Genomic DNA, 18,476 nt, shown 5'->3' with positions numbered 1-18,476 from the left:
TTAGCACTTCAAGATTTTGAACTTTATTGTATTTACGTATTTAGCAGAATAAGCGTTTGCAAAGTAGTAACATATCGTAAGGATTAATAAAGAGGCAGAGTGGCCGAGTCAATGGCGGCGTCCCCAGACAGGATGATCATGCATTAAAGGTGCGAGGGCCTGCGCCTCCACTGTAACAGCAGGTTTGAATCCTCCAGGTCACTTCTCGAGCAGTACGTCTTCATTACAGCCCACCGCCAAGCAGTTTGTAGTCTTCAGCTAATTTGTTTTTCATTCACAAGAACAAAACCAAGCAAGCACAAGTCCCCCCGAAGCCACCAATCCCAGTCTCAGACGTTTATTAAAAATGCTTCTGCTGTAAAGCACACGGAGTCGCACGTTCTTAAAGATTCCTTTCACCCTCTTTTCGGTCTCCTTGGCTGAGGTGCCCCCAATTCATGGCACACCCTTAAAGACAGAACTGTTGCATAAAGCCACTTGTCAAGTACCTGTCTCTTCGGCCCATACTAGCCGTACCCCCATTGAGCTTTGAGGTGTTCTTTTAAGAAATGTGCTTTTTAAAACCTATGCCAGGCTAAAATCTTTGTACTAGGTGGTCCCGCTCCCTCTTACTTCATACGTTGGTCAGGAAAAATTCAATACAGTTAAATATCCAACAATGTGAAGTAAAAAAAAAAATAAAAAACAGAAACGTGACCACAAAACTCAGAACACCGATAAATAGAACACAAAATAAAAAGCAAATCTACCGTCATAATGTGTCGTGACACTCCGCCTGTCACCGTCTACAAGGATAAAACACTTCATTAGTAATACTGGCATAAACAAAAGACCCTCACAGACTACGCGCTACTCTACCCTACGGTCGCTATATGGTGCCATTTTATCCAAGGCTTTTGTGCTGCTCAGCTGACTGGCAGTAATAAGTGGGCTTTGTCCCCTCCGAGTGGCTTTGGTCTCGGTGCTTCACGCCTCAATCCTTGACGCGTTTCCTGAACGTTAGGGTTGACCACCAGAATATTACCTGACAGCCACTGTAATCTGCTGCGCTGATGTGTTGTGTGCCTCTGAATGTAAAAGCGCTTCAGGTTTGCGCCTGTGCTCTGATTTGTCCGATTTCCAATGAGTTGTACGTTGCATTCCTCAACCGCCATTTCCCAACCGTTGTATAAACCCCTCGGGAAGGGGGGGCGGGGGTGGGGAGTGTTCAAGTCTACTTTGAGGGATTGGGAGGATTGGGTGCAGTCGTTTAAGAGTCAACTCCTTATTCTTCCTCTTCCTCCTCCTCCTCGTCATCATCTTCATCATGACAATGGGTGATTTCCTGAGGGGTTTGCGGAAACAGGTTTGGAGGCTTGATTTCACTGATGGACCGGGTCAGCTGATGCCTCTTATACTCCGAATCTTTCATGTCTACAGAGTTGCGGTTGCGGGTAGCCATGGGTGACTCGGAATCATTGATGTCCACGTGGGCATGCTCTACTGTGGATTCGTGAGGCATCTGAAATGAAACAGAAAGAAAATGTGAAAATTCGAGAGTACTGATTTGTAAAACTGCAGACAGACCATCCATTTGCTGCCTCCTTGGACCTCGGCCTGGCGCCTCTGCTTGATTGGTTTTCTGGAGAGTTTGCCGTGGTATAAACTCAAGTCAGTTAACTTTACTTGCAGTGGTGTGCGTGTTTGTGTACCCCCTGTGACTGGCTGGCTGATTTCCACCTTTCACCCACCGCTGCTGGTACCCAGTGCCCCCAACTGAATCAAGTAGGCAAAGCTGTAGGAAACAAAAGACTTGAAATAAGCTAGGCTGTCTTTTGGCGGCCCCTAGTGGTATCAACAGGTGCAGCCATTGGTCTTCATTATCTAAATATGTTTAAATTAAACAAATAATTGATGGTGTTTACAAATCAATAAATAAACACAATACATCGTCGCAATATGTTGTCCCAACATTAATATCAGGCCAAGTGGTCCATCATCAGCAGTCACTACTTTTGTTTTCCTGGTAGGCATTTTCACCTAATTTTTTTACAAATGGAGCACAGGCAGCTTAGTGAGTTAGTCAGGGTCTGGTAGCAAGCAGCCACTAAACTGGCCTCCTATACAGCAAACCCAGACCCCGGCTTGACAGCCAATCACAAAAGACACATTTTAAGTCAACCCTCAAATGTGTGAGCAGATTCTACTGCAAACCCACCAGACAGCACTAGAGGTCCGCAGGGCTTAAAAATGGGCAGCTGAGCTGAGTAGGTAAGTAAGGAACAAAAAAGAAATGAAGTGGACGCTATTGCTACGAAAGCAGTGTGAGGTTTATACTTGAGCGTCTACTTCACGTAAATCTGGAAGATTCCACCAGGTGGCAGTGCGAGGTATCTTCACCGTGAGAAAGTTCAGCTTTGCTGTGTTGTGAATTGCCTGAAACATCCATGAAATTCCCAGGACACCCTGCCACAATATCTCTGGAAAGCATGGATGTTTAATGATTACATCCATCAATTCAGGGAAGGGCCTTTCCAGCAAACATTGAGCGTGAGGCAGAAACAATCCCTGCATGGGGCATCAGCTCATCACAAGGTGAACACAAGCACACACACATACACAGTGCACATCTTAGCGTCACCAAATTCCCAAACCTGCATGTCCTTGGAAGGAAACAGGAGCACACTGTGGAAACCTACCAGGTAAACAAGCAAACTTCAGGCAGGGAACATCAGGGACACGACTCCCTACCAGGCAGAAGTGCTAACGCTCTCCCACCGTGTCACCCCCACATGTGTAATGATTAAGAGTATTCATTATTTAAATGTAACTTATTGACTTCTCTTTAAAATGTAACATACATATTTTAATGCATGTCATCATGAAAGTGATATCAAATATAAATCTAAAGATTCTAAATGTGCAGAGAGCTGGAATATCATAAATTTAAGGTGTTCTGTGTGGAAGTGTCTGCCTGCCGCTGCTGTCAGTTTAGGAGGAAAAACCAGAAGCACATAGTGATTAACAACTGGGTCGGTTTGAAGAGGATATTTATGACGGTCTACTTAACGGAAGAAATTACCAAAGCCTACGAAACAACCTGTAGATCTGACCCACCTTAAATCCGTTCGCACCTCTCCCTCAGCGTCTTTTGTCCTGTAAATGTGCCGATAAAGGCAAAGCACAGAGAGAAGTGTGCACATTGCAACAGGTACACACGTCGTAAATGTAGGCAGGACGGTCCTTGTGTGTTTGTGAAATTTTAGCATTTGAATTTGTTGATTGCACATAGCGCTGAACTGACCTCTCTGTACTATTGTTTCCTCTGCATGTCCTGGATTAAAAAAGAAACATAAAATACAGCAACGTGGACACTGGCAAGATCGAGAGAAAAAAAAACACAGTCACTGATTACAACCGCAAGATGTGAATATGAATAATATGAATAATGTTGCATCCGTGCCACAATGTTTTGCGAAATGTACTATACAGGTCATAAAATGAATAATTCCAAATATCATATACTGTACCTATGTCTCTGGGGTTTTTTTTTTTTTTTGACATCATAAACGTAAGGTGCATACTAATTCTGTGTGAGCAGAAACACTCAATAAAACTGAATAAAAAAAATGAAGTGACGGTGAGATACAAAGAAGGGAGATTTACCAGCGTTTGTGTGTCAGATTTTATCCCTCCAGATATGAGAATGTCCAGTTCCATTGCCTCAAAACACCACTCACATTTACAGTTATTCCCAGTTTCAAATAAAAACTAACCGCGTCAGATCCCTAGGGCGTAGTATGTATCGTGATCGTGACTGAGAGAATAAAAGTGAAAAAAAAGGTAACTTTTACAAGTCCTATAAATGTACACCGTCTGTTACAGACGCAAATCAAATGTATGTGTGTACTGTATAATATTAACAATAAGATCAGCTCACTACTGAAAACTGCAAATATAGGAGGCAGTCGGGATCGAACCGAGGACTCTTGATTACAAGTCAGCAAATCTTACCGCTATGCCACGGAAACTGATGTGTCGTCCTTGAACCCTTTGTGAAAGTGTTTATTTGATCTTTGGACTTCAAGCTTCACACATTCTATAGTTTATGCCAACATTTTGTAACATTTATTACTAAAATATGAAAAAGTTTCTGTTTTAGCAATGTATTTACACAGATTGTTATAGAAACGGAGCACACATGAAATGCATGTGTTCCAAATAACGATCTATTATTTCCACTCTAAAAGTCCAGCACTTCACTCCCAGATAATCAAGGCATGACCTGGGAGAATCTTCTGCACGTTCTGCGATGGTGGGGGATGGAATAGCAGGCTGCTTGCTGCTTGTCTTAATTGGCACATTTACAGGACAAAAGACGCTGACGGAGAGGTGCGAACGGATTTAAGGTGGGCTGGATCTACAAGTTTTTTCGTAGGCTTTGGTAATTCTAGTGTTAATGATAAAATAAACTACGGGATTAAAATAGAAATTGAGATGAGAGCAGAAATTTACACTTTAATCACAAAATAGTCCTTTTCACTGTGTCCCTGATTGTTTTTCTCTGTTGCCATACATTATGATACTGTTGTGTAGGTGCAAAAGAATGACGGTGGGGAACATGCAATGCTTGAAAAGAAAAGCACCACGAATACATTTGTATGTCAGCATTTAGGTTTGATGATTTGCTTCACCAAAGTGAACCTTACATCAGACATTGAACAGGATCTGCAAAGCGGCTTGCTGTCACATGTGGACAGTAAACACAGGCTGTGACGTCACACCGTATCCCCTGATTTTTTGCTGGTACTGTAACCCACACACGTGTCGTGTTCATTTCTGAGGATGTGCTCAGAAGATGCATCAAATGTGTGGCAGCCATGATGCGTGTGCGTTCTGAGTGTGAAGTATAAACTGGCCCTTAACACTAGAATTACCAGAGGCTACGAAAAAACTCGTAGATCCGTCCCACCTTAAATCGCTTCTTAAAACTGTTCTCACCTCTCCGCCAGCGTCTTTTGTTATCTAAATGTGCTGATAAAAGAAAAGCTGCAAGTAGCCGGCTATTCCATCCCCCCACCGACTTAGAACGTGCACAAACTTCTCCCAGCTCATGCCTTGATTGATTATCTGGGAGTGAAGTGGAGTTTTAGAGTGCAAATAATAGATCGTTATTTGGAACACACGCATTTCATGTGTGTTCCGTTTCTACAGTAATCTGTGTAAACACAATGTTAAAACAGAAACGTTTTCATATTTTAGTAATAAATGTTACAAAATGTTGGCATAAACTATAAAATGTGTGAAGCCTGAAAGCCAAAGATCAAATAAACACTTTCATAAAAGGTTCAAGACTTTTACAACAGCTTCCGTGGCGTACTAGTAAGATTTTCATCACTTAGAGCGCAGCAGACTTGCTGTACTTCAAGAGATCCAAGTTCGATTCCCCGCTGGGGAGAAAATGTATTTATTTTTAACCTTCGCCGTTCTGCCTGCCAGAACTCCCTGTCTATCTATATAGTAATAACAGTAATTTTATTATTATATAAGAGCTTCCCTCTCTGCCTATCATATAGTGCCTTTCCTTCCTATCTATCTATATATCTATCCCCTTAGCTGTTTTTTATATATCTATTATATAGTGCCTTTCCTGTTTATTTATATATCTAGTGCCTTCTCTGCCTGTCTGTCTGATTGCATATAGCGCTGAACTTACTGCTCTGTACTGTTCTGTCCTCTGCATGTCCTGGAGTACAAAAGAAACACCACAATACAGCAATATGTGCGAACTGGCAAGATCGGGGAAAAAACACGCGGCCACTGATTACAAACCGCAAGATGAATGAAAGAGACAATATATGTAAAAACATCATCGCACAAATGCAATATTATTTGAAAACGAACAGCGTCAGATCGGGTTTGAATAAGCGCCCGATCTGACGCTGTTTGTTTTAAAATAATATTGCATGTACTGTGCATTGAAACTGCTGCACTGAATAAGCTGATGCCTTCTGTAACAGCGTCAGCGTGTATTCAAACCCGATTTGACGTTGTTCGCTTTCATATAATATTGCATGTACTGTACTATTTTAGAATAAAAACATACATTTGATTTCAGTCAGTCTGTAAGAGCCAGTGTAAATGCATGATAATTGTAAAGGTTAGCTTTTTTTTTAAAAATTCAGTTCCATTCTCTCAGTCGCGTTCACAATCTCTCCCTCCCCATCTTACAGCTGTTTTTACATAAAGACGCGCTATAACTCAAATGTGATTTATTTGGAGACGCGCTATAACTCGAATGTTATTTATATAGGGAAGAAAGTACAGTGTCAAGTGCTCATTCAGTGTAATAGGAACCATAGCACAGAGAGATGTGTACACTGCAACAAGTACACATGTCGTGAATGTAGGAAGGGTGTGTGGGAATTGTTAATATTTGAATGTGATGATTTTATATAGCACGGATCAGAAATCCGCAGTTCTTAGCATTTTACCACGCAAGCTGTCGTATCAATCGTCTACTGTAACTTGCTTTATTTTTTCTTCACTTATAGTCTAGAATAAAAGTGCACTTGTTTTGTTATACTTGTACACCAACATATGTTCCTGTGTTTGAGCGACTTGGGCATGCTCAAAAAAATAGACATGTAATGCCACGAAAAGTGCACGCAGGCACTTCAGTTCGCAAGCATTGGTACGAGAATGCAGTCACAAGTACGCTGCAGAGCTACAGCAAGTCTTTATGTGAAAACAGCAGTGTCAGATGTGGGGGTGGGGTGTGTTTGGGCTCGTGAACGCGGCTGAGATAAAACTGACTAAAAAAAAAAAAAGAAACCAAAGCTAACCTTTACAAGTATCAGAAATTACACTGGCTGTTACACACTGAAATCAAATGTATGTTTTTATTCTAAAATAATAAGAATAAGAGCAGTTTACTTCTCAAAACTGAATCATGCGGGATCAAACTCATAACCTTCTGATTACCAGTCAGCAGCTGATACCATTACACTACCGTGGCAGCTGTAGTAAGTATGCGTCAATATGGCATGCTAAGGCGGCTTCTTTCTGCAGTTATATTTTTGAATAAAAGCATACTTGTTCTGTTATATTTGTACCTTTTGTTAAAGTGTTTGATATTTGGACTTCATGCTTCATACATTATATAGTTTATGCCTACATTTTGTCATTTACTACTACAATATGAAAAACGTTTCTGTTTTAAAAATGTGTTTACACAGATTACTGTAGAAACAGAACACACGTGAAATGCATGTATTCCAAATAATAATCTATTCTTTCCACTCTAAAACTCCACTTCATTCCCAGATAATCAATAAAGGCATGAGCTGGGAGAAGTTTGTGCACGTTCTAAGTCGGTGGGGGGATGGAATAGCCGGCTACTTGCAGCTTTTCTTTTATCAGCACATTTAGATAACAAAAGACACTGGCGGAGAGGTGAGAACGGTTTTAAGAAGCGATTTAAGGTGGGACGGACCTACGAGTTTTTTCGTAGGCTCTGGTAATTCTAGTGTTAAAGTCGTTTCTCTCAACTACTTCAGACAGCACATATGTATGCAGAGACTGAATTTTTATTTTCTCTATGAAACACATGTAAATTAAACTAAGGTCAATTAACTTTTTATTATCCAATTTCTATTAATTATAATCCATATGTAAATAAAAAAACAACTTTTCAAAAAAAAAATATTTAGATGAGAGAATAACAATCCCTACTCAAATCTTGAGAAACAATGAAACAGAAAGGACAGGGGGTTATAGTAGAGTGGGCAGCAATCAAGAGCAAGACGTGGGGGGACTACCAAATCAATAAATGAAGAAATAAAAACAATGAAAAGAAATAAAGATAAGGCGATCAAGATCAGGTCGCCACCACCAACAGGTGGCCAGTTCTTGATGTTGGGGCTCAGATGACCCATCAATCAGGACTTCTAAAAGTAAACATGGCAGTGAGGGCGGAATAAACTCTGTTGGGTTGGATTAAGAGAAAGTGCAAAAAGGTCCAGAAAGAGGAGGGTATGGGGTGGGAATCAACAAGAGACTGTCTGAAATTTGAGAAGATGTCAAACTGACGACGGAAGTTGCTATCTCTGTCCTCTGAGGATGTCAAATTGCACGACTGGAATTCCAGTGGGTGTCAAATTAGTCAACCATGTGATGCCTTCCTAGCACAGTTTCACATTTTAAAGACTATGGCAAGCGCTCCCTTTTTTTCTTGACATCCAATAATGTACTGCCTAACGGAGCTGGTGCCCATATTGAGCGATTTAAGGTTTTCACAGCCTAAATGCAGTTCCTAACTTTATAAAGAACATTAATACTGTACATTGGGAAAATTGGTTAACTTTAGCAAAGAATAAAAATAAATTACAATTATACAATATTTTAACATGGCTTCCTTTTTGTCTTACGAATCAGATTAATTAAAACTAATGCACAGTTCCTATACCTTGTGCTCATTAGAGCTCCAGGTTCGATAAGCTTTTCAATCCTGCCAGCTTTGCTTTCCCTGGAGTTGGCAATTGCAGCTCCATGCAAATTAAATTCAGCTGAAGGTGCCGATTTAAAACTCAGGACCACCAAATTCCACCCAGGGCTTATTTTAACTTGTACAATACGATCTTGGTATAAAACCGAAAAGAAGTTACATGTACACTTAGTCAGTCAGTCACTGTCCAACCCGCTATATCCTAGCTACAGGGTCATGGGGGTCTGCTGGAGCCAATCCCAGCCAACACAGGGCGCAAGGCAGGAAACAAACCCCGGGCATGGTGCCAGCCCTCCACAGGGCGCGCACACCCACACACCAATCACACACTAGGGACAATTTAGGTTCGCCAATGCACCTAACCTGCATGTCTGGACTGTGGGAGGAAACCCACGCAGACACGGGGAGAACATGCAAACTTCACGCAGGGAGGACCTGGGATGGGAACTCGGGTCTCCTAACTGCGAGGCGGCAGCGCCACCCACACATGTACACTCGCCAATCTTTATTAATCACGTGCTCCTTTTGGGTGGTCGCCCAAGTTTTCTGCCTGCTTGGAGGCAGAATGGCATCAATGCAATGGGAGATCTGTTTGAGGTTTCTGGCTTCAAATAATTAAAAAAATCTTCAGGCACACTTTGAAATTCCTTCTTGCACCTTTTTCTGTTACCTACAGCTTTGTGCAGCATTTTGGGCACATGGCGTCTCCCTCACATCTCCTTGATCCTGTTTTCTCTCTTGCTAGCTCACTTGCTCCCCTCATAAAGCTATGTAAGGCTTCTTATAAACTTCTACCCCTCATCTCTCAGTGGTCCCAATGCCTTACACTATCCACTCCTATTTGATGGAATCTAATTTTTAAAACTGTCAAACTCTCATGAAGAAATCCCAATTATCAGTTTACTTGGTTTAACTTTGTACACATTATGTTTCACTCCTTGTAAGCTGTAGTTGATGGGCTTTAGCCCAGATCCCCTGTGTCACTTCTGCCCCTGTGATGCATTCATGACTGTGTATCGGTTTTGTCTGCCAGTGCAGGCCTCCTGGTCTATAATCTCTTGTTCACTCTCTTCAGTATTATCAGTTTCATTTTGTATATTGCTGCATACTCTTGTACCCTTAGACCTTTGAAGATGTGCTCTGTCAGTGCACCTGCACAAACACTCCTGCTGCTAAACTTCGTCTTACCACTGGGTGGAGGTTCCCTGATCTGTTCTTGCTGAAGAATTGGTTGTCCTCCTGGAGTTGTCTGCATCACGGATTAAAAGAGCATCCAGCGAGACCATTCTTAACTGGGAACTGGCTCACTCTACAGTTACTTAAATCTTTAATATGCAGAGGCTCATGATGCAGGCTCTCCCTGGACAGCGTGTGGTGGTGTGGTCAGTTAATATAGCTGCAGTTCCTGGTGGTAGGGCTCGGGACAAAGGGGCACCAAGTAGGTCTATTTCACATGTTATTACACATTTTGAAATATTCAGGTTTGTTAACAAGATAAACAATTGGCCACAAGAAAAGCTCACGTCCAGCTTTGTTCTGCACATTATTTACTGTAATTGAACTGAAGATGATCTCCAGAAAGTACCACACTACGTAGTTCAAAACTTGGTATGCAGTGTCAAGCTAACTCGGGAGATCAGCGTCCAGCAGGTGAAGCATCCAGATCTATGGAGCCGGGCGGCAGCAATGATAACTACTGTGACCTCAATTATTAAAACCTTTTATGTGTTCAGTAAGACAAAGAAAACACACACTTTGGGGATAAAACCGATTAAAAGTTCAACATACTTATCAAATGACATAATACTACAAATTATACTTTACATCTGGTTCAAACCTGGATGAGTGTTACAAAAATATATGCAGCATTTCAGCTGCCCCAGATTATAGATTACTTGGGTAAGACTCTGGTTTTGTCATTAATTAAAATTTTACACCGAGATTGATGACGTGTTTTCACTGCACTGAACCCTGAATGTGTAAGTGGATCATCTGTAGGATTTTATTGTGTCCTGTGGTGAAACAGGCTGTGGTGGTACAAGTTGTGTATTTTTTGAACAGAAAGTGTGTTGAGGGAGTTGGTGAGCCCGCATTCAGTTGAAGATGTCTGCCGGTCAACTCATTTCCTCGTTAGCAGTCCGGGTGCGTAATTAGGCCCCTACACCAACATAATTTAAGAAGGAGCCTGAGTAGGACTGAAGGCATGTCCAGAATCAGTGAAAGAAAGGAAGAATCGGGTGAGTGAGTCAGCGAAGGAGACGGAGAAGTCAGTGGTCCAATGAGGGAGCAAGATGGACGGCACTCCAAGGGCAGGTCGCTCTCGCTGAGTACTAAGAATCTGTAGGAAGTAATCCGGTGCTCTGAGACGTCCTTTATACAGCAATGGAGGCAGCCAAAATGAAGGGGTCTGGCTCCAAGGGCCCCGTGAGTACTACCTGAGGTGACAACTGCAGCGACAGCCTGTGAGAGATGCCATGGCTGTCAGGAGTCTCCTGCAATTGTAAGACCTGAAAAGGGTGAGTTGGGGAAATGGGATGAAAATGACCCATTTGGATGGCAGAGGTGCATGGAAAGGAAAAGTAGGTGAATGTTTTAAGAAATGTACGTATTGCTCATTTCTTCTCCGCCTGAACAGTACTGGAGGTTGTACTTGGAACACTGGATTTCTTGACAAACACTTTGTTACACTATCTCTTGCTTATGTGTCCTCATTGCCTGTCTCAGAGTTAAGGCAGCTGCAGCCAACACGGGCCATCACAAACTCATTCCAAAGATAATGTAAAATGTCAAGGCTGCTTTGGCACTCTACCCGAGGGAATCTTCTAATCTAAAGCCTAAGTTAATAGTAAGTAAGAGAATGTGACGTATAAAAGCTAGAAAGGCATGCATGCCGATTTTTTCCAACTCACCAACACATGGGCAGCCCTGAAGAGGTAGCTGAAGGGGTAGTAGAGGAGGTTAATAAAGGAAGCTGCATAGAGGTCTGCATAGCGCATCACTTGACTAGCAAACAGGGTCTGACGAGATCCACTGCGGAACAGACTGCCCATCATGCCATAGCACATGTCCATGTCATGCGTCACTTTCTGTGATCAAGAAAAGAAAACTGCAATTACATTTTATACATTTTATAATTCAACAGTTGGCTGTTAGTAACCATTTTAAAATTTTTAAACAAACAATCCATCAACCCATCAATCCATTTCCAGAACCATCATCAATCCATCCTTTCTTATTCCAATGCCATGGCTGTACAGAAGCAGAGACAATCCCAGGAAAGCTGAATCATCCGCAGATGAGCTAACAGTCCATCACAGTGGACGACCATAGAGGGCAAATCTGGAGACTCTAATCAATCTAACGTGCACCTGGAACCTGGAAAAAAACCCTGGAGAGTGTCTGGGCTAGGAATTGAACTCAAGCTTTGTTAGGCAGCAGCTCTAAATACTGCACAACTGTGACACACCAAGAAAGACAGAACAGCAAAAAAATATACACACCTTGATACGTCTTTGAATGGAGCTGATGTCTGGTCTCTCGTTACTGCTGCTATCTAAATGTCTGACGGGCACAGAAAACAAGTTTGAAAATCACCAAAATGGAATCCGAGTCATGAGAAGATGCAACAGCAAAGTGATCCCACCCCGACAAACTGGAAAAACATTCACCATAATCCTTGAGGGGATACTTTGTTTTTCAAAGGTGAATTGCCCTAACAAGAGTCTTTCTAAATGATAAGAAACTTGAGTATTTTTTTCTCTCTTCTAAGCTCATATAATTGTTTGGTAGAAATGCAGAAATTGTTTTCCAATTGTTTAAATTTGGAACTTCAAAGTAGTCCATGCATACAACTGATTTTAACATGCAAGATTTGTAGAAGAACAAGTGATTAAAAAGAAGGTTTTAATGTGCTTAAGGCAGCCTGTGAAGACATTAATTGACCCTTTCATGGCTTATCCTTCTTTGCTGCTTTTGACCTTAAATAAAATCATATAATGGATGAAGAATGAGACCAAATCAGACAATTGATCAGGATAATATGAACTGGAATGTTTCCAAAATACAAACATTATACATTATATGAACTCAAAAGATATTCTACGTATATTGGTGGCTCCGTGGCTAAGGATCTGGTATCTAAAAGGTTGCTGGTTCAATTCCTGTTACTGCCAGAAGGGATACTACTCCATTGGGCCCCTGAACAAGGCCCTTAACATGAAAACTGCTCCGGGGGCCATAGTACAATGGCTGACCCTACGCTTCGACCTCCAAAAGGTCACATGAAAAGACAGTTTCACCAGCGTAGCAAATACCAAAAAAAGTTAAAATAATCTCTTTTGGGTTCTGTGATGTTAAATTCAGTTATGTGTAGATATTGCCACATAAACAATAATGTTGTTTATAATGACATATTTAATACTTTTTATTAACATAAAGGGATGTTTTTAGTTAAATAAATTCACCCCAAAAGACAGAAGTATTCTGGAATACACACGAGAGGATTTGTTAAAAGTAAATTCTTCAGGATGACAGATCAAAAAACAGCAGCTTGTACTCACTTGTACAGTTCTGCCAGGAATATGTCCAAATTCTGAAGCTCTTCAAACAGGGCTAAATAATTCAAAAGACAATTGTCATTATAAAGTCAAAGGAAGGCCCATACTTGCAACAATACTCATGCTTAACTTTTGATTTGCTTAAGATATCATGTCAAACAGGTAGCATCATCAACATTTTATGACAAAGTAAATTTTCAGTTCTCCCTGAGAAATTAGAACAACTTTAAACAAAACAATATTGTATTGCCCGCTATAAAAGTGCCCACTATTCCTTCCAGGTAGCCTGCTTGCCTAGTGTACAAGTGCGGCTAAGGTAGCTTCATGCTTCATGACAATGATATAATGGAATTGGCCAGTTTCGAAAATGTGCAGATGGACAGACAATGAAACTTGACTATAGTATGCCCTTCCGCATCGGCCTGTGGCTGCTCAGTCTACACAGCACCTTCTGACAATGTGAGATGAGGCACAAGATAAAGGACGGCTGCCAATTGCTACTCGGGTGTTCCATGAAAACATAAAAAACAGTTTCAGAACTCTCAAAAAGCCTTCACTTGAAGTTCTTCTCAAGGAACTCTTTACTTAATACAAGTGAATTAAAGTCAGGAGTTTTGTGTGTCTGTGTGGGGGATAACAAGCTTGCTCAAATAATACAAAACTGCTTATCCTGCACAGCCTAGAAGGTGTTTGACAGCGAAGGTATGAATGGCCATATTACTACTATCATCTTTTATATTATTTACTTAGATATTGAAAATCAGGACGATGCAATCTAAACAAATTCAAATAAATGCAATTCTTGAACCCAGGTTAAAATCTAACAGAGTCGCTTTTGAGGAAAATGGAGGAAAACTTTGAGGAAAAATTAAATTTATCAAACTGTGTTGAACAGTGGTGAAGCCTTTTTTAATTTTCAAATGTAGCACACTTCAGTCATTTACAGGTATAAATGCATTATCAGACAAAATTTTGTAACAATATTTACCATATATACTCGCAGATAAGTTCTCCCGCGGATAAGTCGGGACTTGCTTTTACAGCATCATTTCTGGTGTTTTATAATGTTGGTCGTATAAGTCAAATGCGGAAAACTCACGCTATTGGTACGAGGGATTATGATTTGCTAACGACCACCGGAGAGGAACCACGGAGCACACAGCCTTTGTCTTCTATGTTGGTGCGACAATGCGCTGTATCAGCGTGTACCCCTAACCCCTCTTTCTGTCTCTATTGTGCCTACGTGACCTCACGGTAATACCTGAACTATTTCCGAAGAGACGTTGGCACTGTTTTGTGTTTTTTGTTTCTCACACCCTCATACACTTTTATCGTAAGAGCATCTCTTATCTACGATGGAGCTTTCAATCAGAAGAAAATATGAAGCTGGTTTTAAATTAAATGTCGTTGAAATAGCGAAAGAAATTGGTAACTGCGCTGCTGTAACAAAATTCAATGTATCTGAGAAACTGATGGGAGATTGGAGGAGGCAGGAAGATGTAAAAAAAAAAAAATTCATTGTCACATTTTTAAATGGGCGTATAAGTCAAGGTCTGATTTTATGATCGATTTTACGTGACTTTAACTTAAAAAACAGGTAAATGTATCCTGTCAAATGTATAATTAAGAATACAAGAACAAATCATGCACTTTTTTCAAGAGCATTCTTCAACAGGCTGAAGAATCAGTGAATGCACAACAAAGAATCATGATTGCTGTGCGCTCCAGAACAACATCTGATTTCAGCACACATCCCAAAACTCCAATGGGCCAACTGTTGGAAAGCATCTGCAAGCATTTCCTAACCCAAAAAATTAAAGACTGTTAAAACAAGTGATACTCATCACACAATGCCTAATCCAAGTGTAATGAAAATTTTCAAACAAAATGCAAGTAAAGATGGCCTTTACATGTGAACAGAACCACAGAAACTGTTGAAGAGTTGACAACAACTGCATTTTTGAAGAAACTGGAGAACCTGGAGGAAACCCACCCAGACACTGGGAGAACATGCAAACTCCATTGGTCTCCTTACTGTGAAGAGCAGCTCTACCACTGTGCCACCCTCAATACATACATGATTAATTATTTTTAATAAAGCAGAAATTATTTGGATTGCTGCATAATTTAAAGACACTGTAACGTTTTCTACATTTGCTCTTTTTTATACATCTGTTAATGCATTCGATTTCTGTAAGATGTTAGTAGGACATTTTGAATAATTACTGCTTACTATAATGTAGTGAATATGGAATTTTAACTGTTTTACAATTACAAGAAAAAAAGCTTTAAATACTTACAGCTCTTGTCAGTCCACACATGAAGTTCTTGAGCCAACTCAGGTATTACAAGAAAGGTTCGCCAACCTTGTCTCTTTTTTGATTTCAGAATGTCACCAAAGATGTGGTCTCCAATATAGACAATGTCCTTGCCCTTTGCTCCCAGTAGATCACAAACAATGTCAGAAGACCCTGAAAGAGATTATCATATGTAGCTTTATAGCTTGGGGCGTTCACAGTATAAGTTGAATTATAATGGCAAAATACTTTTATCAAGCTAAACCAAAGGCTGGCTGTTTACTATATTTAAAGTTCTAGTTTAGAAATGAATAGCTTACTTTACACAGATAAATAACTTTACAATGCCAAGTCATTACGGATGACGTCCGATGTTGTTTGGAGTTGTTGCTTTGTTGTTGCTCCGGTTTCATGTGGAGGATTCTCCATGCACTGGAGTGCGCTTGTTGTCTTTGTTGCATGACCCTTGTCAGTGCTGTGCTGCTGATTCCTCAGCTTGCCTTCTGCTGTTAGGCCCTTTGCTATACCATCTGCATATTAAGGAAAAGCAGTACTCTTCCTGGCACAAGAGTGTTAATGCAGAAGTTCCCCTCTTGAAGTGATGGCTGCTTCACAGCCTTCAGATTGGCACACTGTTTAGCTTGACAAACTGGATCTCAGCTTCAGGTTCACAAACAGTAGAGAATTTCACCTTTTCAGCTCCTCATGGAGAGGGCAGCTCAAAAATTCTTAGGTTTCAGAGACTAAGGTCATTTTACATATTTCTTCATCCCCGATAGAATACCCAGGGAACTCAGTGAGTGTCCTGCAAATTTCTCAGAAAGAAAGAGGGATAGCTTCTTCAGGATGGTGCAGAGTTTTAAATAAATGTTGAACCTTCTCCTGACTGGATTAAAATCACTTGCAGTTATAAAATCAGTGTCACCTAATAGGTGAGTTCTTCTGTCTGTCTTAGTTGTCATCCCTTGAATTATACGTCTTTGTCCTTGCTTGAGCCCATTTTGTGCCTTCTGGCTCAAGAGGTCCGCAGAGGGGTCTCTGCAGAGATGTCAGGTCACGTCTGATTTACAGAGTTATTATCAGACGAATCCTAGGCAGATCGTGGGACAAGCTGGAGTGCAGTCACTTACTTTGGAATGCAAGTGGGGGTTTAGTGCAGCTGGGTGCCCGCATCCCTGTTAAATCTGCTTTCTTAACAGGCCAGGTGTGCCACAAAAGCCAGTGCCCACTTTGTCCTACACTGTGTTGTGTTGTGCATGATGGTATCATCATGCACTGAACTCATAGCTGGCTTCTCTTTTCAGTGAAATAGGTTATATAGTATTGAAGTCATGTATCTTAAAAATATACAGAAAAATGTTAAGAAATATTAAGATATTCTTTTTATAATAGGTTGTTTTCACTCCAAATAATCTGAACTATAAAGTATATAACACAATTATATGTATATATAAGAGATATATACATTTAATTTATTCTCCATCATCTACAAATCTTTCTTTTCCAGCAGCTTGCAAGGTCAATGTCCGAATTGGACCTGCAGAATTTCTTACCTCCAGAATATACAATGCCATGCTGTAATGGTCCTGTGTAGGTCCCAATCTTTAACCTCCCCGTTGTCTAAAACAAGTAAAGCAAACAGCATTAGCATTTCTAAACATAAAAAAAGATATGATTAATTCCAGATCAAGTTTTAGCATTTCAACCTATAGTATATCACTTTTCTTAATGCTTTTTGTTCTTAATGCTCTGCACCAGATCAAGATGTAGCCTGATTTTTAAAAAGGGCAGGACTGTTTGCTTCCTGGCTTAAAATGGGAAAAAGCCAGGGCAGATAAAAAGGTAACTTACATCTCCGTACTTTTCTTTGCGTTGTTCCTGGTGATGGACACAGTACTTGGCTGACCAGGCATCTTTTCCCCCAGCATAATTCTTGATATTCCCCAGAAAATCAAGAGATATAATCCCTCCAGTATGTTTCTGAGTCTGCCCCATGGTCTTCATGCAGTAGGTTAGCCTTGTATACTTACCACTGGAGGAGCCAAGGGGTCATTACTACTAAATGCCCAAACCACCTCAACTGGTTTATTTCAATATGAAGAAGCAGTGGTTCTACACTGAAGTTCTCCCATTTTACAGAGTTCCTCATCCTGTCACAGAGAATGAGCCCAGAAACCCTGGACAGGTCTTTCATTATAGCCTCTTGTACTCAAGACCTCAATCTTTCATTTACTATGGGTCATGTTCTTGGTTGGGTTTTTCCTTTTTTTTCCCAGCTCCCTTTCCCCATTAATTGTTTACAAATTGGTCTGCAGACACATGACTGAAGTCACCAAAAGGAAATAAAAATGACCCATGAAAGACTTGGCAGTTTGGTGTTGCTTTAAATTCTGCCCCTTCTTTTTGTTGGTCCATGCAGATGACTTGATCCAAGATTAGTTTCTGCCTTGTGCTCAGTTCTGATGGATAGACTCCAACCCTTACAATAGTGAACTGAGCTGAATGTTTGAGAATGGGACAGATTGATGTAGTGCCAAATCTACAATAAGCTAGTTACAATGAATTCACTAAAAGTAGAAATGATGTATAAAACGCTAAAAGCTGTTTGACGGATGATAAAGATATCTACAATAATGAGGCATGCGGTGGGGCTGTTTATGGCTTCTTTTGTCCATTCCTGTGCTGAATCTCTTATACTTCCAATCTTATTTTACTCTTGCTATCAATTCAGCAGCTATCCAACATATCATATTTCAATAGTCGGGCTGAAATTAAAAGAATCTCATCTAAATTCCTTTGGGGAATATTTTAGCATCAATTAACAATTTATTTCCTACTGATTACCACAGTCTACTTTACATGTAGTATTAGAACTGACAAATAAATCTGTGTAGCAGAGTACAGGAAAGTGAGCAACCCAAAACAAGAAAATATGGCTTTAAGACCTATCTATAAAAGAGAGAAAAATACTCTACAATAACAATACATTTTTTATTGCTGTAATAGTAAGGTAGCTATTTAAAGGTAGCCAGTCTGATTTCAGAGTTTGATGTATATATACTGCTCAAAAGAATTAAAGGAACACTTTTTAATCAGAGTACAGCATAAAGTCAATGAAACTTATGGGATATTAATCTG

At 40.4% G+C, this 18,476-nt stretch overlaps 1 protein-coding gene across 2 annotated transcripts in view; it reads right to left on the bottom strand.

The window, feature by feature from the left end:
* The window catches only part of LOC120514395 (cytosolic purine 5'-nucleotidase), a 112,554-nt gene continuing 94,078 nt past the window's right edge, over positions 1–18,476 (bottom strand). For both annotated transcript variants that reach the window (XM_039734749.1, XM_039734757.1), the window contains 6 exons: positions 16,892–16,958; positions 15,342–15,512; positions 13,045–13,096; positions 11,986–12,046; positions 11,395–11,571; positions 1–1,501 (listed from right to left, as the gene is read on the bottom strand). In XM_039734749.1, the coding sequence (XP_039590683.1) occupies positions 1,265–1,501; positions 11,395–11,571; positions 11,986–12,046; positions 13,045–13,096; positions 15,342–15,512; positions 16,892–16,958 (765 nt within the window). In that variant the 3' untranslated portion in view covers positions 1–1,264. The remainder of the gene's footprint in view (positions 1,502–11,394; positions 11,572–11,985; positions 12,047–13,044; positions 13,097–15,341; positions 15,513–16,891; positions 16,959–18,476) is intronic.

The sequence above is a fragment of the Polypterus senegalus genome, chromosome 1, assembly GCF_016835505.1.
Source record: "Polypterus senegalus isolate Bchr_013 chromosome 1, ASM1683550v1, whole genome shotgun sequence".
NCBI classification, from domain to species: Eukaryota; Metazoa; Chordata; class Cladistia; order Polypteriformes; family Polypteridae; genus Polypterus; species Polypterus senegalus.
This window is presented reverse-complemented; position numbering and strand designations above follow the sequence as displayed.